The sequence below is a fragment of the Berghia stephanieae genome, chromosome 5 (genome assembly GCF_034508935.2).
Source record: "Berghia stephanieae isolate SIO BIC M18660-M18661 chromosome 5, UCSD_Bste_1.3, whole genome shotgun sequence".
Lineage (NCBI taxonomy): Eukaryota > Metazoa > Mollusca > Gastropoda > Nudibranchia > Aeolidiidae > Berghia > Berghia stephanieae.
In genome coordinates, this window is record NC_088364.1 from 2,470,209 (window position 1) to 2,493,799 (window position 23,591).

The window sequence follows — 23,591 nt, forward strand, 5'->3', positions numbered from 1 at the left end:
TGTCATAGAGTTGTTGATGTATGATCTGTAACAGTTTGTTGTCATAGAGTTGTTGATGTATGATGTGTAACAGTTTGTTGTCATAGAGTTGTTGATGTATGATGTGTAACAGTTTGTTGTCATAGAGTTGTTGATGTATGATGTGTAACAGTTTGTTGTCATAGAGTTGTTGATGTATGATCTGTAACAGTTTGTTGTCATAGAGTTGTTGATGTATGATGTATGTGTAACAGTTTGTTGTCATAGAGTTGTTGATGTATGATGTGTAACAGTTTGTTGTCATAGAGTTGTTGATGTATGATGTGTAACAGTTTGTTGTCATAGATTGTTGATGTATGATGTGTAACAGTTTGTTGTCATAGAGTTGTTGATGTATGATGTGTAACAGTTTGTTGTCATAGAGTTGTTGATGTATGATGTGTAACAGTTTGTTGTCATAGAGTTGTTGATGTATGATGTATGATCTGTAACAGTTTGTTGTCATTACTTTACATTTGGGTGCTTGATTTCCTTTCCCAGATTTTGAAAATATTTTTTTTTTGTCTTTATTTTTAAGTTTTATCAAAAATAAAAAGCATGTCTTGTATTATATTTCAAGGAATTAAACACAGGGTTATATATTTAACCAGCACGTCTATTGCTGTATCAACTTATTTTTGTCATATCTATAATAATCTGTTGTTGAAGTTTTGACAGTAAAATGTGTTTGAATTCCATCTTCATCACTACAGCATGTCAGTCCTAGAACACATGGAGTTTTATTCTGGAATCAAAGGCTCTGATATCACCATCAAACGGATGACAGAAATCAAAAAGTAAGTCTATCTTCATACATGGGCATATAGAAGAGGGTGAGAAAAGAAAACTGAAAACAAGTATGACACTGTTTCAATATAAAGGAAACATCTGAAACGTTTCAAAATGTGTAAACCAATACCTTTAATAATTACTAAGGTTGATCCGAAATCGACCATTGGTTAAGAAACTATTGTCAATCATACCAAAGTTGTATAAAAATGACGATATCGAAATGTTTTCAAACTTGCTTCTTGTTTTTTGTAGTGTGGTGTTATTATGACATATTGGGGAAAGATTCTGGAAAATGTTTTTCTTTTCTAACAATGTTACATAATTTTCAGTACGATGCAGAAATAATATTTGATTTATTTCTAAAGATGAAATAGTCTCCAATGAGTCCTGGCTTGAATCCAATGGACTACAGCATGATGCCAAACGGTGTATCAGAGTCGTACAACGTTTTACACAGAAGCAGAGCTAAAAGAGTCCTTTCAAATTGCATGGGATTCAATCATAATCTAAAACATTAGAAAATCAATTGGATCATGGGAAGAAAAAAAAAGACTACGCACAGTACAGCGATGTGGTCTTGTGGCTTGACACTAGTTTTCAGATTGGAAGGGGTCCTGGGTTTGAGCCTCGCTTGGGGCGTAGTTGAGTCCTTGGAAAAAGCTCTTTACTCACATTCTCTCACCGTACTCAGGTGTAAAATGAATTATTCACCGTTAACAGCGTTGTCTATGTTGGAAAAAAATTGCAATATCACCAAACAAGCGTCTTGTCTCATTCTACATGTTACGTGTTGCTGTTGGTTAAGGATCCCTTGTAAAGCGCTTTGAGCACATTTAGTGGATATTGTGCTATATAAAAGCCCAAGTTTTAAAAAGCAAAGCAAATTGAGGGATTGACAGATCACATCCAAATTTGAGAATGAGGTCAACATCTTTGTGATGTTTTTCTATTAAATCATCGTCAAATTAATGTTTCTCAATACATTTTCCTGAAAATTTGTCTCCATAAAGTTCAATAAATTGGTTTGATTGTGGTATAATTTAACATTTGCATCAGTTACGTTCCGTGGTTACAGGCTTGTAAACTTTTCCAATTTTTTTCTTCACACCCACTATAATGTCACATGACACTTGTCTGGTGTTTCCCTATGCATATCATTGGATTATCTTTTTCTATTTATGTTATATCTGGGTTAGATTTAAAAGTCCCTCAGAGCCATTTGGCCAATGGAGCCGGAGTTTATCTCGGTTTCTATAGCATGAAACAGACTATAATAGCAATTGCTTGCTACCCTTTGGATAGGATGATAGTCTATTGCAACGTAATTTCCACCAGATCTAACAGATCCAGCTGCCCAATCACTTTTGGGTAGACAGGGGGGTTAGAAAAAAAAATCTCTACTGCACCTAGGAAAGAGGCAATTGATCAAACCACTTAGAGTATAATAAATGAAGTCTGTACTGTTAGTATGTAAAATCTATGTGGTCTGGTGGTATGACACTCGCGTTTGGATCGGAAGGTCCTGGGTTTGAGCCTCGGCATTTAGTTGAGTCCTTGGAAAAGGCTTTTTACTCACATTCTCTCACTCTAGTCAGGTGTAAAATGAGTACCTGGCTGTTAACAGTATTGTCCCTATCGCTGAAAAAAAAAAAACATTCTACATGTTACGTGTTGCTGTTGGTCAGGGACGCTTTGTAAATTGCTTTGAGCATGTTCAGTGGATGTTGTGGTTTTTAAAAGCTCAATTTTTTTTAAATAAGGGTTTTACTCTATTATATATTGTGTGAAATTGAATTATAATAATAATGTAGATGATTTATACCACACCTATTCCATATACAAACAGCTCTAGGCACCTTTTCAATACAAACATTGAAGCTACAATAACAAGTCGTAGGTAACAAAACATGCTTAAGACGTTTATATCATGAAAAATATTTCTTGAAAGGAAGCTTAATCAATCAAATATTTCGTAAAAAAATAAGTCAATATTTGTCTTAAAAGTAGCTTCTGTATTACATTATCTTAGTGAAATTGGAAGAGAGTTCCTAATAGAAGGGGCAGCATGAGAAAAAGGCCTATCAGAAATCTTTTTGGAGCCTTTTTTTGGGATGACTAGATCTTCTAGTTGTGAAAGGAGAGGACAATGCAATAAGGTTGCATCAATATGGAGGATCAGTTTTGTAGAGCAAAGAGCAGCAATTGATTCTTCTTGTTTCTATCAACTGACTGTCAAATGGTTAAACCTGAGACTTGCTGTAACAGTCGGACAACCTTTATGTTATCAGACTTCTGAAGGATGTTGACCTCTGGCATGTGAGGAATGTTACGGCAGGAGATTTGTCTTACGGTATGAAGCGTCGTCTGTGTGTGGCCTTGGCCTTTGTCGGAGGGTCAAGGACAGTGGTGTTGGATGAACCAACCAGTGGTATCGACCCTCATGCCAGGAAAAATATTTGGAACTTGATCTCCAGCAACAGACCTGGTGAGATATTATTTGTCTGTTTGTTTGTTTGTTTCGACCATTGCCTATTCTTAGACTTTGCGGCTTTACAGGCCCAGCAGTATGATCTTTCATTTTGTAGCAAAGCCAAGCAACATTGAGAGTGTCATTGACTTTATGGGTGACCATGACAGCTAAAGTTTGGCCATGGATTTGTACAAGATGGATTACGCACATTACCTCACTCAACATGGGTATGAATGAGTACCTGGCTATGGGCAATTAGAAAATTGTTTTGTTTTTGTTTTGTTGTTTTTTTCCTTTTCAACCAATGTGTTTCCTCTTTTTTCCTTTTCTTTTTGACTTTAAAACTCTGTGTCATGGTGTGTCCATTAGGTCGTACAATTCTTCTGTCCACTCACCACCTGGACGAGGCAGACATCATCGGTGACCGCATTGCCATCCTTCACAAGGGGAGATTACTGTGTAATGGATCACCTTCGTTCCTCAAGAGGCAGATAGGGGGTGGCTACAAACTAACCATATCTAAATTTGGTCATGCAGATGGAAAAGAACAGGTGGGTGGGGAGAACATGGGACAAGAGGGGGGGGGGGGGGGGGGGGGAGAGAAAATTGAATTTTATTTTTATTTTTTTAATAATCAGAGTACTGAAATTTTGAGAATTTAAAAGTTAAAAAAACGGCATTGGTTCTTCTCTCTGTACCTCTTGATGTCCTGAATGTCAATGGAGACATAAAAACGGCATTGGTTCTTCTCTCTGTACCTCTTGATGTCCTGAATGTCAATGGAGACATAAAAACGGCATTGGTTCTTCTCTCTGTACCTCTTGATGTCCTGAATGTCAATGGAGACATAAAAAACGGCATTCGTTCTTCTCTCTGTACCTCTTGATGTCCTGAATGTCAATGGAGACATAAAAAACGGCATTCGTTCTTCTCTCTGTACCTCTTGATGTCCTGAATGTCAATGGAGACATAAAAAACGGCATTGGTTCTTCTCTCTGTACCTCTTGATGTCCTGAATGTCAATGGAGACATAAAAAACGGCATTCGTTCTTCTCTCTGTACCTCTTGATGTCCTGAATGTCAATGGAGACATAAAAAACGGCATTGGTTCTTCTCTCTGTACCTCTTGATGTCCTGAATGTCAATGGAGACATAAAAAACGGCATTGGTTCTTCTCTCTGTACCTCTTGATGTCCTGAATGTCAATGGAGACATAAAAAACGGCATTGGTTCTTCTCTCTGTACCTTTTGATGTCCTGAATGTCAATGGAGACATAAAAAACGGCATTCGTTCTTCTCTCTGTACCTCTTGATGTCCTGAATGTCAATGGAGACATAGACTCTCCCTAGTTTTGTGGCATGAGTTGGACAAGAATAAAGTGCATGCTACCCTTTGTGTAGAATGCTAGTCTATTGGAAACTATTCTTCTCCAAATCTGAGGAGCCCAGTTCCCCACTCGTGCAGACTTATGAATATGTAGCTTTTTAAAGAATGTGACACGTATGGGAAAGGACATTTGAGAGGCTGGCTGAGAAAACCTGGGAAGATGCAAGCTTCGATTCGAGATATGAGCCAAAATCAAAGATAAAGTGTTTCTCATAGAAGCAAATTTTATTCTGAAAAATAAATCATAACTTTGGGTTCTAATAGACATAGAAAGAAAGTTTAAAGTGGTAAATGATCAGAAAGATGTGGTCTACACTACTGCATATATATATAATTCAATTTATGAAATTTGCGCATCTTTCCGGGTTTTCTCAATGTGACATGTATGGGAAAGGACATTTCAAAAATGTATTTGAAAAGACAAAATGTTCCTCCCTTCATGAATTAGTCCAGACGTGTCCCTACATTGATATTGATCTCTACCAGCTGCCATGGAATGCTACACCTGACAACTACTATGTGCTGCTATGTGCTCCAGTGGTATGACACTCGCTGTCGGATCGGAAGGTCCTGGGTTCGAGCCTCGCACTCGGCGCATAGTTGAGTCCTTGGAAAAGGCTCTTTACTCACATTCTCTCACCGTACTCGGGTGTAAAATGAGTACCTGTCCGTTAACAGCGTTGTCTTTGTCCGAAAAATTGTAATATCGCCTAACAGGCGTCATGTCCCGTCCTACATGTTAAATGTTGCTGTTGACCTGGGACCCCTTATAAAGCGCTTTGAGCACATTTAGTGGATATTGCGCTATAAAAAGCTCAATTTATTTACTACAAAAAGGTCGTAGAATGATCACATTTTACATCCAATCTCACAACTTCATGAGTCTCTCCAAGTCCTTAAAACTTATTGAAAATGAAATTTGATGCCAGACTACATTACTTTAAGGATGTTGCAGTGTTATTTACTCCTTGTGAAAGTAAATTATTGCTCTATAACGTTAGCTATAGCCACTACCATTTTTATCTCCTAAAAACTATGAATTTTTAGTTGTTTATATGGCCAGGTCTGGAATTGAATATTTTCACCTGTATTGATTTCAGGTCAAGACAGGTGCTCAGCCAGAATGCAGTGGTAAGCTATATCTCTCTACTTCTTCTTCTTCTTCTTCTTCTTCTTCTTCTTCTTCTTCTTCTTCTTCTTCTATAAGAATTAATCCAAATAAACAAAAGAATCAGCTTAAACATTTAACACAAACAAACAGGAGCGAAGATACGCAGCTTCCTGTGTCAAGCACTAGATACGCATCCTTCAAAACACACAACTAGTCAGTAAATAACTAGTACGCACAGCGTGTGACGGACCGTCTCTCTATTTTGCTACCGACACACATGCATTTCTCCGTCTCTCATTTCTCCTCCCAATGGTCTCATGGTTTCAGTCTACTACTACTACTACTACTTGTTTTATAAGAATTAATCCAAATAAAGGAAAGAATCAGCTTAAAAATCTAACACAAACAGGAGCAAATATAAAGCAGCTTTCCATGTCAAGCACAAGATACACATCCTTCAAAAAGGTGGGAATTTGTTCTCTTCCTTTCATTTTACAACAAACTCAGACCTGGGACCAGAAATGTGTGTACTCTCTCAAATTATTGGGATTTTCTTTTTTGGGACCATAAAATATGGACCTGCTTATTATATTATAAATGAGTTGGGGGGGGAAAGTGACAGGATTTGACTAGTCAATTGACGTGTCATATCTGTGTTGTGTTTATTTATTAATCCATATTTTTGTCCTGTTGTGTCTATTTTCAAAAAGTTCAAAAAGTTCCGACAATTTTTTCACCAACCATTTACAGGCCTGATAATAATAATAATAATAATAATAATAATAATAATGCTGAAAACTTATATAGCGCTATAACTCCAAGACACCAGACTCTAAGTGCTTAAATTACAAACTACTTTGGCTGAAACATACTCATTCACATACACACACACACACACACACACACAAAAACCAGACCTATCTTGCTTCTCATACCATCTACTAAAATCAAAACTGATATGTTTTAAGCGAACATTTAAAAAAAAACAAAAATTCTTTTTCACGAATGCTCTATGGTAAGGCGTTGGAAACAGAGGGTCCGAAATGAGAAAAGGATCTCATTCCAGCATTTTTCCGTATTCCGTATGTTGTTTTAGCCTTAGCCAGTCAGTGCTGGATCATAAGGTCACCATCCTAATTGTTTCATATGCACATCTGGTTTGTGTTTTCCTTGTTAGAAACTCCTTCATCAGCAGACAGCAAAATCCTCAACTTCATCCAGGCAATGAGTCCAACATCTCAAATCCTGGAATCGATGGGGACAGAGATGGTGGTGGACATCCCCAAGGATGAGAGGTTGATGAATGTCCCGTTGCCAGTCTTCTTCCAGGAGTTGGACACGGTGGCCAAGGATATTGGAGTGCTCAACTATGGCTTGACAGACACCAAAGTGGAAGATGTAGGCAATTCTCTCTCTCTCTCTCTCTCTCTCTCTCTCTCTCTCTCTCTCTCTCTCTCTCTCTCTCTCTCTCTCTCTCTCTCTTCTCTCTTCTCTCTTCTCTCTCTCTCTCTTCTCTCTCTCTCTCTCTCTCTCTCTCTCTCTCTCTCTCTCTCTCTCTCTCTCTCTCTCTCTATCTCTCTCTCTCTCTCTCTCTCTCTCTCTCTATCTATCTATCTGTCAATCTATCTATCTATCTCTCTCTATCTAAAATAAAATCTTAACAACGCCACTATCACATTATCTCATTCATCTGTAGTGCTTCATTCATCCTGTTTTGTTGATAAAGGGGAAACCCAAAACGTCCATTTTATCTGTTTTCGTAATTAAATTGAAGCTTCCATTCAATGTCACATTGTTATTTATTTGATGGTGTCATAGCATTTGTGGACTTGTCCTTCACCTTGGAGGATTTCTACATGCCGCTATGTGGTCTAGTGGTATCACACTTTCCTTTGAATCAGAAGGTCTAGGGTTTGAATCCCGCTCTGAGCAACCCATAGTTGAGTCCTTAGAGAAGGATCTTTACTCGTATTCTCTCACTGTACTCAGATGTAAAATGAGTACATGGCCATTAACAGCGTTGTCTCAGTCGGAAAAAGTTGTAAAATCTTCTTACAGGTATCATATCTTGTCCTACATATTAAATTAGCAATGACTATGAAAAATGTTTTTTTCTCTTTTTGAGGAAAATTTTTGTCTAAAATCAAAGCCCTATCTCCACTGAGTAAAAATGTTTTTGAATTTTGAAAATCCATTCATAAATAAACAAGTTATGCAGTTTCAAAGGTGTCATTTATTTGGATGACCCTCAAAGAGGAAAAAAACGTGAAAATATGGGACGCTTTTTCGGCATGTTTTTCGACCTTTGGTTGTATCTTGCGTAATAAGTGGATTAAAAGATTGAAACTTGAAGAGCAAATTAGGATGGTGTTTTGTTAAATACGGGAAAAGTACTCGTCATATTCATATGAAATTTTACAACCAAAAAGAAGAAATGTTCATGTATTACCTTGTCAGCGACAAAACCTACACGCCCGGTAGTTTTAGAAATATTTCACTCCAAAGAGTAAAAATCTATTTTTAACTGTCTTCTGGTAATCGCACGAGTTTTGTCGCTTGACGTAATCTAAAATGACCTTTTTTCTAAATTAATTTTTTAAAATAGCATATACGAAACGGCTTCGTCCCCTATTTTGACGCGAATTCGGGCACTTCGTGAGCGAAAAAGAGGCCCAAAGATTTGTGCGGGATAATCATTGCTATATTAGATGTTGCTGTTGGCTAGGGACCCCTTGTAAAGTGCTTTGAGAATGTTTAATGGATATTGCACTATATATATGCTCTAGTTGTGTGTGTGTGTGTTGTAACATATTCCAAAAGAAGATGAAGAAGAGGAGAAAGAAGTAGATGACGAGGAAAAGTAGAGGAAGAAGGAGAAGGGTGAGAAAGGGGAGGAGTCGAAAATGCTTCTATATACATGCTTTGTTTTTCTTTTTGTTCCCTCCCCCCATTCCCTCCCTCTAGATCTTCCTCCAGTTGACTCTAGAGATGGACAAAGCTGACCAGACAGCCAGTGAAGGTGTGTCCAACCCTGCCCTGGTTATTGACGAGTCCAGCACTGTGAACCTTCCAGAAACGTCAATTCAGACCAGTACTGATACAGGAGGTAAGCTCGTTGAAGATGGAATATATTAGACGTGTTTCAATATATAGACTCATTTTCTATTGGATTCTGGTCTAATCTCTGTCATGTTCATCTCTCAGTCTGCCACCATTTATACAACTGCCTACCAAATTGCGTTATATAACAGTTTTTTGGAGTTTTTTTTTTTTTTTAATTTGAAATAAAAACTTTAAGAAAGATCAATCTAAATTTTTTACTTGTTTTTCAATTTTAAAAAATAAATCTTTTTTAAAAAATAGATTTTTAAAAATTTGTGAGTATTATTTGTTTTTATTATTTTTAAATTCGGGGAGTGTCTAGTCATACAAGAATTGAGACAAATATTGTCACCATTAAAACTACAAATCAATATAAATAAAAATGATTTAGACACGATAATATCACCTACAAATCAATACAAATAAAAACGATTTAGACACGATAATATCACCTCCATTTACATTGGGATGGGGAGTCCCTTGCTTTACAAGCTAAAGGCACCAAGATCTAGCCTGAGTGAAGTTGAGATTGTTCCCCCGACTCCCCCAACCACCCAGTTTAGTTGGATCTGTCAGATCTGGTAGAAAGTACTATGCGATAGGCAAGTGTCCTTTCCAAAGGGTTGCAAGCAATTGTTGTTGTTCGTTTCAAGCTATAAAAACAGAGTTAAACTCTGGCTCCATGAGCCTAATCGCTCTGATTGAGCCTCAACAGTCACCGTAGTACAGATTTTGTCACCAAATATACCATGGGTGTCATTTCATTAACCTGACAACTCGAACCTCAGTAAAGATGAAGCCACTGTTATTGGTGTGTCCATTCAGTTTTACAATGAGAATAACTTGTCGAAGAGTGAAAGAGAAGGTCAGTAACCCCGCCATAATCTCAAATGTTAAAACTTAATGTGAGAAAGGGAAGATTATTTCGTCTAAATGTTGGTAGACTGTAACTTGTTGACAAAGGCTAGGGGAGTGAGAGATAGAGATGATAGTTTAGTCTAAATGGTGGTGGACTGTAACTTGTTGTTGACAAAGGCTAGGGGAGTGAGAGATAGAGATGATAGTTTAGTCTAAATGTTGGTAGACTGTAACTTGTTGTTGACAAAGGCTAGGGGAGTGAGAGATAGAGATGATAGTTTAGTCTAAATGGTGGTAGACTGTAACTTGTTGTTGACAAAGGCTAGGGGAGTGAGAGATAGAGATGATAGTTTAGTCTAAATGTGGTGGACTGTAACTTGTTGTTGACAAAGGCTAGGGGAGTGAGAGATAGGGATGATAGTTTAGTCTAAATGGTGGTAGGACTGTAACTTGTTGTTGACAAAGGCTAGGGGAGTGAGAGATAGAGATGATAGTTTAGTCTAAATGGTGGTAGACTGTAACTTGTTGACAAAGGCAAGGGGAGTGAGAGATAGAGATGATAGTTTAGTCTAAATGTGGTAGGACTGTAACTTGTTTTGACAAAGGCTAGGGGAGTGAGAGATAGAGATGATAGTTTAGTCTAAATGTGGTAGGACTGTAACTTGTTGTTGACAAAGGCTAGGGGAGTGAGAGATAGAGATGATAGTTTAGTCTAAATGGTGGTAGACTGTAACTGTTGTTGACAAAGGCTAGGGGAGTGAGAGATAGAGATGATAGTTTAGTCTAAATGGTGGTGGACTGTAACTTGTTTGACAAAGGCTAGGGGAGTGAGAGATAGAGATGATAGTTTAGTCTAAATGGTGGTGGACTGTAACTTGTTGTTGACAAAGGCTAGGGGAGTGAGAGATAGAGATGATAGTTTAGTCTAAATGTTGGTAGACTGTAACTTGTTGACAAAGGCTAGGGAGTGAGAGATAGAGATGATAGTTTAGTCTAAATGGTTGTGTGACTGTAACTTGTTGTTGACAAAGGCTAGGGGAGTGAGAGCGTACTGTTACAAGTGGGGAGTGAAGTAGATGTAGTTGTAATGTGTCTGACGTAAGGGGAGTAGATAATTATTGTCTAAATTGGTATGTAACTTTTGACAAAGTAGGGAGTGATAAACTATTACTGACTTTGACAAGGTGGAAAGAGAATATTTGTCTAAATGTTGGTAGACTGTAACTTGTTGACAAAGCTGGGAGTGGAGTAGAGATGATAGTTTAGTCTAATGGTGGACTGTAACTTTGTTGAAAAGGCTAGGAGTGAGAGATAGAATGAAGTTAGTCTAAATGGTGGCTGTAACTTTAAAAGCTAGGGATGGAGATAGGATGATAGTTTAGTCTAATGTGGTACTGTAACTTGTTGACAAGGCTAGGGGAGTGAAGATAGAGATGATAGTTTAGTCTAAATGGTGGTGACTGTAATTGTTGCAAAGGCTAGGGAGTGAAGATAGAGATGATAGTTTAGTCTAAATTGGTGACTGACTTGTTGAAGGCTAGGGGATGAGAGATAGAGATATAGTTTATCTAAAGTGTGACTGTAACTTGTTGACAAGGCTAGGGGGTGAGAGATAGAGATGATAGTTTAGTCTAAATGTGGGACTGTATTGTTGCAAAGGCAGGGAGTGAGAGAAGAGATGATAGTTTAGTCTAAATGTGGTGACTGTAACTTGTTGACAAAGGCTAGGGAGTGAGAGATAGAGATGATAGTTTAGTCTAAATGGTGGTGGACTGTAATGTTGTTGACAAAGGCTAGGGAGTGAGAGATAGAGATGAAGTTTAGTCTAAATGTTGTGGACTGTAACTGTTGACAAAGCTAGGGAGTGAGAGATAGAGATGATAGTTTAGTCTAAATGTGGTGACTGTAACTTGTTGTTGACAAAGGCTAGGGGAGTGAGAGATAGAGATGATAGTTTAGTCTAAATGGTGGTGGACTGTAACTTGTTGACAAAGGCTAGGGGAGTGAGAGATAGAGATGATAGTTTAGTCTAAATGTTGGTGACTGTAACTTGTTGTTGACAAAGGCTAGGGGAGTGAGAGATAGAGATGATAGTTTAGTCTAAATGGTGGTGGACTGTAACTTGTTGTTGACAAAGGCTAGGGGAGTGAGAGATAGAGATGATAGAGATGATAGTTTAGTCTAAATGTTGGTAGACTGTAACTTGTTGTTGACAAAGGCTAGGGGAGTGAGAGATAGAGATGATAGTTTAGTCTAAATGTTGGTAGACTGTAACTTGTTGTTGACAAAGGCTAGGGGAGTGAGAGATAGAGATGATAGTTTAGTCTAAATGGTTGGTGGACTGTAACTTGTTTTTGACAAAGGCTAGGGGAGTGAGAGATAGAGATGATAGTTTAGTCTAAATGGTGGTGGACTGTAACTTGTTGTGACAAAGGCTAGGGGAGTGAGAGATAGAGATGATAGTTTAGTCTAAATGTGTGGACTGTAACTTGTTGTTGACAAAGGCTAGGGGAGTGAGAGATAGAGATGATAGTTTAGTCTAAATGTTGGTGGACTGTAACTTGTTTTGACAAAGGCTAGGGGAGTGAGAGATAGAGATGATAGTTTAGTCTAAATGGTGGTGGACTGTAACTTGTTGTTGACAAAGGCTAGGGGAGTGAGAGATAGGGATGATAGTTTAGTCTAAATGGTGGTGGACTGTAACTTGTTGTTGACAAAGGCTAGGGGAGTGAGAGATAGAGATGATAGTTTAGTCTAAATGGTGGTGGACTGTAACTTGTTGACAAAGGCTAGGGGAGTGAGAGATAGGGATGATAGTTTAGTCTAAATGTTGGTAGACTGTAACTTGTTGTTGACAAAGGCTAGGGGAGTGAGAGATAGAGATGATAGTTTAGTCTAAATGTTGGTGGACTGTAACTTGTTGACAAGGCTAGGGGAGTGAGAGATAGAGATGATAGTTTAGTCTAAATGTTGGTGGACTGTAACTTGTTGTTGACAAAGGCTAGGGGAGTGAGAGATAGAGATGATAGTTTAGTCTAAATGGTGGTGGACTGTAACTTGTTGTTGACAAAGGCTAGGGGAGTGAGAGATAGAGATGATAGTTTAGTCTAAATGGTGGTGGACTGTAACTTGTTGACAAAGGCTAGGGGGTGAGAGATAGAGATGATAGTTTAGTCTAAATGTTGGTAGACTGTAACTTGTTGTTGACAAAGGCTAGGGAGTGAGAGATAGGATGATAGTTTAGTCTAAATGGTGGTGGACTGTAACTTGTTGTTGACAAAGGCTAGGGGAGTGAGAGATAGAGATGATAGTTTAGTCTAAATGTTGGTAGACTGTAACTTGTTGACAAAGGCTAGGGGAGTGAGAGATAGAGATGATAGTTTAGTCTAAATGGTGGTGGACTGTAACTTGTTGACAAAGGCTAGGGGAGTGAGAGATAGAGATGATAGTTTAGTCTAAATGTTGGTAGACTGTAACTTGTTGTTGACAAAGGCTAGGGGAGTGAGAGATAGAGATGATAGTTTAGTCTAAATGTTGGTGGACTGTAACTTGTTGTTGACAAAGGCTAGGGGAGTGAGAGATAGAGATGATAGTTTAGTCTAAATGGTGGTGGACTGTAACTTGTTGTTGACAAAGGCTAGGGGAGTGAGAGATAGAGATGATAGTTTAGTCTAAATGTTGGTGGACTGTAACTTGTTGTTGACAAAGGCTAGGGGAGTGAGAGATAGAGATGATAGTTTAGTCTAAATGTTGGTAGACTGTAACTTGTTGACAAAGGCTAGGGGAGTGAGAGATAGAGATGATAGTTTAGTCTAAATGGTGGTGGACTGTAACTTGTTGTTGACAAAGGCTAGGGGAGTGAGAGATAGAGATGATAGTTTAGTCTAAATGTTGGTGGACTGTAACTTGTTGTTGACAAAGGCTAGGGGAGTGAGAGATAGAGATGATAGTTTAGTCTAAATGTTGGTGGACTGTAACTTGTTGACAAAGGCTAGGGGAGTGAGAGATAGAGATGATAGTTTAGTCTAAATGTTGGTGGACTGTAACTTGTTGTTGACAAAGGCTAGGGGAGTGAGAGATAGAGATGATAGTTTAGTCTAAATGTTGGTAGACTGTAACTTGTTGACAAAGGCTAGGGGAGTGAGAGATAGGGATGATAGTTTAGTCTAAATGGTGGTGGACTGTAACTTGTTGTTGACAAAGGCTAGGGGAGTGAGAGATAGAGATGATAGTTTAGTCTAAATGGTGGTAGACTGTAACTTGTTGTTGACAAAGGCTAGGGGAGTGAATTATAACTACAATATCAAACCATGAACACAGTTGTCTAACACCAATTCAAAACATCAGATAAGGAGGAAAAATAGTATTGAACCCCAGTCGTCGACGATCTTTCCAAAGGGGATTTCAATTTACTCTCATTTCCATTGTCATTCAATCATTTCATGACAAAAGATAGAGACAGACAGGCTCAAAGACACACATCGTGTGTGATTGGTTTGACATTGGATTTCCTTCTTCCTTTCCCATCCAAGTCTTGTTGTGGATTGATAACCATGTAGTCCGAGAAGAAAATAACACACTTATTTAAAATTTTGACCAGAAAACTCATCCCTCAAATATTGATTGATTCAAATGACCCCTGTAGTGGCAAAAACTCTTAAACCTGAGACTTCCAGGGACTTTCGTGAAGTCTCAGGTATGACAGTTTGTTTTTTGCCAAGGTAGGAATAGTTTTCAGTGGTCAATATGTGAGGGATGAGTTTTCTGGCCCAAATTTTAAGTACGTGTATTTTTTTCCCCGAGTAAAGCAGGCTAGTGCATGCATGCTATAGCATTTGAAATATTTCTGTAGAATTTTGGTACAATTTTATTCACATCAAAACTCAGCACTTGATGAAAGTATATCAAGTGATTTTTAGCATTTTCTGAAAAAGTGTATTCAATGATAATCCATTGAATTTGATTTGTCTCCCATTGACTCATGCTATTATATAATATAAATCATAGATAGTTGAAATGGTTAGTTTCATTTATTTAATTTTTTGTTTGTTTTGTACATTGTACTAGCGTTTTATCCGTTTCATTTTGAATGTTTGACTGACATGATAGTTTTCTAGAGTTTTGATTATCATTGTCAATATTCTTCATTCTATTCATTATCAGTCTAGTCAATCAATACTTTATTGATTTATAGTAGAGATGGGGCTGGTCGTTGTCTTTATTACCATAAACCCAATCCATCACACACACACACACACTTACACATACACACACACACACTTACACATACACACACACACACACTTACACATACAGAGAGACAGAGAGAGAGAAAGATCTTACTACCTACTTACTTCCATCCACCTAGCTATCTAATTATCTATCTATTTGAGCAGCCTTCCTGCCTCGTCAGGAAGAATGGACAAATCTCTTTAATGTTTGAACTAGTAGCATAACGACTGCAATAAGTATCAATATAGCCTCATGAATTGGTTAAATTCCAGTATTCTTCATGCTATGAAATTGACTATTATAACTGGATGTTGTCATCCTTGACTTTAACATGATTTGATAATGTTGTTTAAATCTGAATACCACCACCTTCATACAGTCCTCAATAGACCTGGTACAACTCAATCGCCGAATGATGATGGGGCCCTGTTTAAACCAGGGGCCCGTATACATCATAATCCATCATTCCAGATTTTTGGTAAATCAACTAACACCTCTATCTGTGTGTGTGTGTGTATCTGTGCAGGTCATTTCATTTCTGTAACAGTCACTCCTAGATTATACTGTCTCACCTATTTAATATGTACCTCTGTATAGCTGTAGCCCAGATTGAAATAGAGAGACCAGAAACTTATAGAGTGGCAATCGTGTTTTAATAGCAGAATATGCCTATCTATGTCAGGTAAACATCCTCTTGCTCATCAGGTTTAGTTGTAATAAAAATTAAATTGGGATAAAATAAAATTCCCTTTATTCATCCCCAAAGGGAAATTTGTCTCTAGGGTCTATTCCAAGGGAAGACTGGAATAACTTAGGCATCAGCTGCAGTGCAGCGCGCAAATTGAGCTAGGGTAAAGTGACTTGCTCAAGGCCATGCAACGCAGCGGCAGGTGATCGAACTCTGTACCTTTCGGTTATGAAGCAAAGACCGTACAGCTGAGCCACGCTACACAGGTTTTCACAGTTTTCTATCTTTAATTGGGTGATTACTTCTCACTAAATCCTCTCTGATGCACTGTAAACATTGTTTTGTGTATTTGTACAATTGATATGGCGGGTAGAAATGGGTTCTGATTTACTTAAACACATCTCATCAATAGTCCAGTGCTATTTGACATAGAAAATCCACTCATAGAAATAACCCTAAGGTTTCTTGTCTCTGTATTATCATTGTAGTCTTGGATTATACTGTAGGTTTTAGTCATAGGTAGTTGGGAGTTGTTTGTATTTTGTCATCAATAGAACTCTTAGCTATGGAATCAGTCATCATTTTCCTTATCATAGTTTTCTGATTTATTTGGGGAATAAACAAAAAATCAATAGAACAGCTTCAAAAAAGAACATAATACCAAACACGGAACGTTTTTGGCTCAAAACCCTTCTTCAGCCAACAACAAAAAAACAATAAAGACATAAATACATTCCATTACAGAGAAATTTCTCTGTCGTCAATCTGGAATTTACTGGAATGTATTTATGTCTTTATTCTTTTTTGTTGTTGACTGAAGAAGGGTTTTGAGCCCAAACCTTTCCGTGTTTGGTATTTTGTTCTTTTTTGAAGCTGTTCTATACATTTTTGTTGATTACTTTGTACAATCCACAACTTCTAGCAGCTTTGTATCACTTTGATTTTTTGAGAGTTTTTTTTTTTCACATTAATTTCTTTCCTAATGTTCATTTAGATGGTGAATTTTTGAATTAGATGGATTGATTAATTACGTATGGACTAGAAATACAGTGAGTAGGAAAGTACCAGAAGACAACAGAGAATAAAAACTTCGCGGCAGCGATGGGGGCTTGAACCTGCAATCTTACCTTCTCTGTGGCTTCTGGCACTTTCTTACACACTTCATTTCTTGTTATTATCAACATAAGTGCCTGCTCCACCCACATTTCTAAGTTTGGACTAACAACCTACACATGACTCCTATGTCTGCTAATCGTTTAGGTCATTTTAGAGCTTTTTGCAACGTTTTTATTTTTAGGTCAGTCTTTAATACTCTTCAACAGTCGTAACATCACTTCCTTCCTAATGACGCATGGTAACTTAGTAACACTGGCTCTAAACTATCGGAACAATGGCGGATGCCCGTATGAAATATTTCTCCGGCGGGCATAAAGGGTATCCAGAGGGGAAAAAAACACATACATTTGATCATGTTTTGACTTTTACACATTCTGATCACAAGGCATTTGAAAAGTTCGAGCCAGCATGAAAAATAGAAAGTAATGATTTTCTGTGTTTAGAACCAAGATGGCCGCCGTTGCCCGGCGGTGTGACATCAGACTATTGAATCGTATTGAGAATTAAAAATTTTTAAGAGAAAAAAAAAAACCATGAGAAGACTCCATAGATAGGTAGACTTGTGGTTGGTGTTTGTATATATACAACCAGCACATAGAAGGCCCTATGACTCTATGTCTAGATTGATGGAAAGGACATTGGAATCGTTCAAACTCTTACAATGGATCTAGATAAATGGTGCTGCTCGAAGCTCAAAGAAATATATATCAATGTGAAATTGAATGTAAGCTTCAATTTAATATACGAAAACAGATAAAATGGACGTTTCAGGTTTCCCTTTATCAACAAAACAGGATGAATGAGACACTACAGACAAATTCGTCTGTAGTTTTTCATTCATCCTGTTTTGTTGGTAAAGGGAAACCTGAAATGTCCATTTTATCTGTTTTCGTATATTAAATTGAATTTCACACTGTTATTTACAATGGATCTAAGACAGTCACAGAGATATTGGAATTACACGATACTGGTATATTGAAAATAAACACACTCACACCCTTTCTCCCCTGCCCCTCTTTGAACTCACACACTGACAACACACACACACACACATATATATATATATATATATATATATATATATATATATATATATATATATATATATATATATATATATATATATGGGAAAAATAACAGACATTAATCTTATAACTGGAGTCTCCAATGTCTTCACCTTATTATTAACTCTTCTATTATTAACTCTGATTAGAATGAGTCACCGAATTGTTTGTAGCCAGTGAGAATCGAGAGTTACTCATTTTTAATGCTGCTTTCTTTGTGAAAATGGTATGTATGTGTGTGTATATACATAGATATATATTTATATAAATAAGGTTAAAGTAAAAATTGAATGTTGTCTTTAAATTGGTAAAGTGAAGGGAAAAAAAAAAAGTGATGCAAATCTAATAGTGTTTTTTGTTATGAAACACTGTAAGAGACTAATGGCTACTTTTTGGTGATGATTGTGATGGTGAGAAAAGAGACCAAATCTTGATAGATGTTTAATAATTGTAGATTTGATAATCATTTTAATCAATCTCTGTCGTCCTACCGAACATCTAACCTTGTTGAGTGGTTGAAGATTGAATATGGCTGGCACCTTTTCTGTTTCACTATATTTGCTTTTCTCTGCAATGCACTCAGTGGATTTATTTTTAAAAAAACCTTAGGTGGTTTGAATTTTTTTGGTTTGATCATCTTGGTTGTCATTGTCATTGTTATCATCATCATGGTTATCATTGTCATTGTTATCATCATCATGGTTATCATTGTCATTGTTATCATCATCATGGTTATCATTGTCATTGTTATCATCATCATGGTTATTATTGTCATCGTTGTCATTGTTATCATCATCATGGTTATCGTTGTCGTTGTCATTATCATCATCATTGTCATTGTTATCATCATCATGGTTATCATTGTCATTGTTATCATCATCATGGTTATTATTGTCATTGTTATCATCATCATCATGGTTATCATTGTCATTGTTATCATCATCATCATGGTTATCATTGTCATCTTTGTCATTCACTGCGTGGCATTTTCCCCTCTGAGCGGTATTTCAGTGCTAGGTCAACCTGACCCCATTAGTGGGGTCAGCCCATGGGTGGAACAGGTAACGGTCAGTAGGAATCTGTGATGCCGCTGATGGTAATTAATTGTTGCAATATTTCATGGTATTGCTCAGTTGCTAACACAAATATGAAAATTGTTCCCTCACCACAAGCAAAGCAAGGGTTTCTTTCATCATATGCCATGGTTGATAATAATGTATCCTCTTAAGGCTGCTCATAAGAGAGGTGTCAATTTAGTGGTTTTTGAGCTATCAATGAAATTAATTTGTTGTAATTTGCATATCAATAATTTAATTCCCAGCGTCAGAAAATGATTGAAACAAGCATCATTATAAAGTAAAAATGATGATCTTGACACATGCCAAGTTTTGTCGTCCGGGCAGTAAAACCTTAAAAGATATGAATTTTTTATTGTAAATTTCTTATTTGGCATGACTTGGTGAGATCCTCATTTTCTCTCTCATAGTATTCCATGCCATGAATTATGTCCAAATATCAGTTTAGGAATAAAATATAAACCATTAGACGAAAATATACTAATATTATTTTTTAACTGATTTAAATATTATGAGTTTTGGGCACATTTGAATGCCAACTTTTTAATGGCTTGATAACTTTTTTCTATACTTAAATCCCTTACGATTCAAGTCAAAATTATATTTTTTTATGACTGTTGGGCATTATAGTTTGAAGATGTATACGGTACTGCTTTTGTGTGGTTGTCTCAGGAAATGCCGACTTTATAGTGTCATATAGGTGTCAATGTTTAGGGTATTCTTGCATGTTGAATAAGAAATATAATGTAAGTTCAAGTTCTCCTTTTGTGCACAAGTGAATGTGTTAACTTTTTATAGACTGAAGCGTCCAGATATATATGGCAGTGATTTCCCAAAAATTAAATGATCTTGCTGTGGTATGCCTGTGGTGTTGTACTGATTTGACTCTGGTTGTTATTCAATTGTTTTATCTCTAAATTTGACTGACTGGAGTTCAATGGTATATCAGATGACTTTATAAGACATTGACTAAATGTGTATTCTTGGAAGAAAGGAAATGATTCTATATAACCTATGTGGACAGTGTGATCGTTTTGAATATAGTTGGTCAATAAAGAGATAAAGGTTACTACTTGGAATAAACTATATGCCCTCGTAATTTTGAATCCTCTTTTGTCCACATACTATGTCTGTCTGTTTGAGCAAATCATTTAATTTAACAGTACCAGTGCTTAGTGTTAGTTGTAATTGATGATTGATACTGCAATATTTGTAGCATGTCCAGTAACCTTGTTGGGTGATTGATTTTTTTCTTGTAAAGAAGTCATACTTTATAGGCAGATTGATAGTAAATTGAGATATTGACATCATACACAATATTGGTTTTTAGTCTTTACTGGTCAATAAAATATTATCTTTATGAGTTATTTTACCACATAAAGACATAAATCATATCAGTTTACTGTTATGATCAACACAACTGTTTGAGAGGAACGGAATTGGTAAAAACAATATACAGAACTTACAAAACTATGAATAAATCAAGAAAATCAACTGCCAATATGATAATATTGCACAGGAACATAGATGCATATATGTACTTTTGATATTTATTAAAATTCTTGAGATACTGCCGCTGAGTTTTGAATAACAAATTTTTTATTTAAGTGCACCATAATTTACAAGCGCTTAAAATTAGATCAACAATTTGTGATATTCAAAGAAAACTATTAACCACAAGAATGTCAAATTTTCACTGATGTTTAGAAAGACAACTGATTTTTCAAATCAAAATAATAAAGTGAAAGAGTCTGTTATTGTTTTCCCGCTATACAGACATATTATAAGACCATAAATATCCATAATTGCCCCCATTGGACAAGGCACTGCCTGATACCAGTTGAACTCCAATGACCTCATGCAGGTAGCGAGCAGGGAGGGTTATTGGTCCCTTGGGAGTTCCAACTGAAATAGCGCTGATTCCACGCAGTGCATTGTTATCATCACGGTTATCATTGTTATCATCATCATGGTTGTCATTGTTTTCATCATCATGGTTATCATTGTCATCGTTGTCATTGTTATCATCATCATGGTTATCGTTGTCATTGTTATCATCATCACGGTTGTCATTGTTATCATCATCATGGTTATCGTTGTCATTGTCATTGTTATCATCATCATGGTTATCATTGTCATCCTTGTCATGTTTATCATTGTAATCGTTGTCATTGTTATCATCATCATGGTTATCATTGTCATTGTTATCATCATTGTCATTGTTATCATCATCACGGTTATCATTGTCATTGTTATCATCATGATAACCGTCATTGTTATCATCATCACGGTTATCATTGTCATTATTATCATGATGGTTATCATTGTCATCGTTGTCATTGTCATTTTTATCATCATCACGGTTATCATTGTCATTATTATCATCATCATGGTTATCGTTGTCATTGTCATTTTAATCATCATCATGGTTATCATTGTCATCGTTGTCATTGTTATCATCACGGTTATCATTGTTATCATCATCATGGTTATCATTGTCATTGTTATCATCATCACGGTTATCATTGTCATTATTATCATCACGATGGTTATCATTGTCATCGTTGTCATTGTCATTGTTATCATCATCATGGTTATCATTGTCATTGTTGTCATTGTCATGTTGATCATCATCACGGTTATCATTGTCATTATTATCATCATCATGGTTATCATTGTCATCGTTATCATTGTCATTGTTATCATTGTGATTGCTATCATCATGATGGTTGTTGTCACCTCATTGCTTACGTGTCTTCAATGATTTCTATTTAATTACAATCTCATCCCAGCATTCCCTACCATTGATTCTAAGTGACAGTACTCTGATGGCATCTTCCAACCAACACATTTTCTTGTCATCAACAACTTCCCCTCTCTTTTAAGATCCTTATTTCTTCCACTTCCTCCTCCTTTTCCTTCTCCATCTCATCATAAGCATCATCCTCATTCTCTCTCCTTCATCTTTACTCTTTTTTTTCTTTTATTCTTGTTTACATGCAAGTACAGATTTCATCTCCATCCCCTACCCCTATCATTTCCATTAGTGTCCGTCCCTAATAAACAATAATGAATATAACAGCTTTATAACAGAACAAAATACCAAACTTGAAATGTTTCATGCTCCAAACCCTTCTTCAGCCAACAACAACAAAAACAAACCATAAATACGTGACTAAAAATCAGATCGACAACCAAGAATCTGTTTTTTTTAATTAATGTATTTATGTTTTCATTGTTTTTCTTATTGGCTGAAGGAGGGTTTTGAGCCTGAAACGTTCTGTGTTTGGTATTTTGTTCTTTCTTTGAAGCTGTTATATACAATTTTGTTTATTACTTTTTACAGTCCACAGCTTCTAGCAGCTTGGTATCAATTTAGCTTTCCGAGTCATTCCTGTAGGTATTCCCTTGACCTGTAGCATGGCCACCACCTGGCTTTTCTCTCATTGTTTATATGTTGGACCTAGTCGTGTGTATTAACCACAGGTTGATAGGCCTGTGTGACCATTTGTGATGAAAATGGAAAATATATCAAAGTACTCCCTCCTTCCCATGGAACCAGAGTTTATTCTGCTTTCTATCGATAGCATGAAAGCAGACAATAGCAATTACTTGCTACCCTTAGGACCGGATACCAGTCTGTCATGAAGTACTATCTACTAGCTCTAACAGAGCTACCTAATCACTGCTGGCGGGAAAGGGGGGGGGGGGGGGATAGAAGGAAATCCCACCCTTACCCAGGATTGATCTCAGTCCCTTTGTTCGTGAAGCGAGTGCTTTGAGCTATCAGAGGACTCCCAACCCCCCCTTTCCCCCTTCAGAAAAAAACAAACAAAAACAAACCGGAAACGTAGGATAAGTTCATCTCTTTTATTGAGTAGAATGATAAGAGTTTGATCAAGTCTATAATTTCCTCTCTCTGATTATTTAATTGTTACATTTTTATGTTGTGGCTTTCTCTTTATCTTGAGATATTACCCATTAGACATGAGCTGTGACATATTATGGATTTTGTCATAGGCAAAATTGTCGTCCTATTTTAAATGCATTGGATGGTTAAAGGAGATGACAATGGATAACTACACATTGAGATGACAATGGATAACTAACTACACATTGAGATGACAATGGATAACTAACTACACATTGAGATGACAATGGATAACTAACTACACATTGAGATGACAATGGATAACTACACATGGACATGACACACATGTTAAAGGAGATGACAATGGATAACTACACATTGATATGACACACCTGTTAAAGGAGATGACAATGGATAACTACACATTGATATGACACACGTGTTAAAGGAGATGACAATGGATAACTACACATTGATATGACACACCTGTTAAAGGAGATGACAATGGATAACTACATATTGATATGACACAACTGTTAAAGGAGATGACAATGGATAACTACACATTGAGATGACAATGGATAACTACACATTGAGATGACAATGGATAACTACATATTGATATGACACACCTGTTAAAGGAGATGACAATGGATAACTACACATTGATATGACACACCTGTTAAAGGAGATGACAATGGATAACTACATATTGATATGACACAACTGTTAAAGGAGATGACAATGGATAACTACATTGAGATGACAATGGATAACTACACATTGAGATGACAATGGATAATGGT

At 36.7% G+C, this 23,591-nt stretch overlaps 1 protein-coding gene across 1 annotated transcript in view; it reads left to right on the forward strand.

The window, feature by feature from the left end:
• The window catches only part of LOC144972239 (uncharacterized), a 318,601-nt gene that overhangs the window by 248,924 nt on the left and 46,086 nt on the right, over positions 1-23,591 (forward strand). The window contains exons 90-95 of the mRNA XM_078913282.1: positions 732-815; positions 3,099-3,295; positions 3,650-3,831; positions 5,768-5,798; positions 6,956-7,176; positions 8,743-8,884. Coding sequence (XP_078769408.1) covers positions 732-815; positions 3,099-3,295; positions 3,650-3,831; positions 5,768-5,798; positions 6,956-7,176; positions 8,743-8,884 — 857 coding nt within the window. The remainder of the gene's footprint in view (positions 1-731; positions 816-3,098; positions 3,296-3,649; positions 3,832-5,767; positions 5,799-6,955; positions 7,177-8,742; positions 8,885-23,591) is intronic.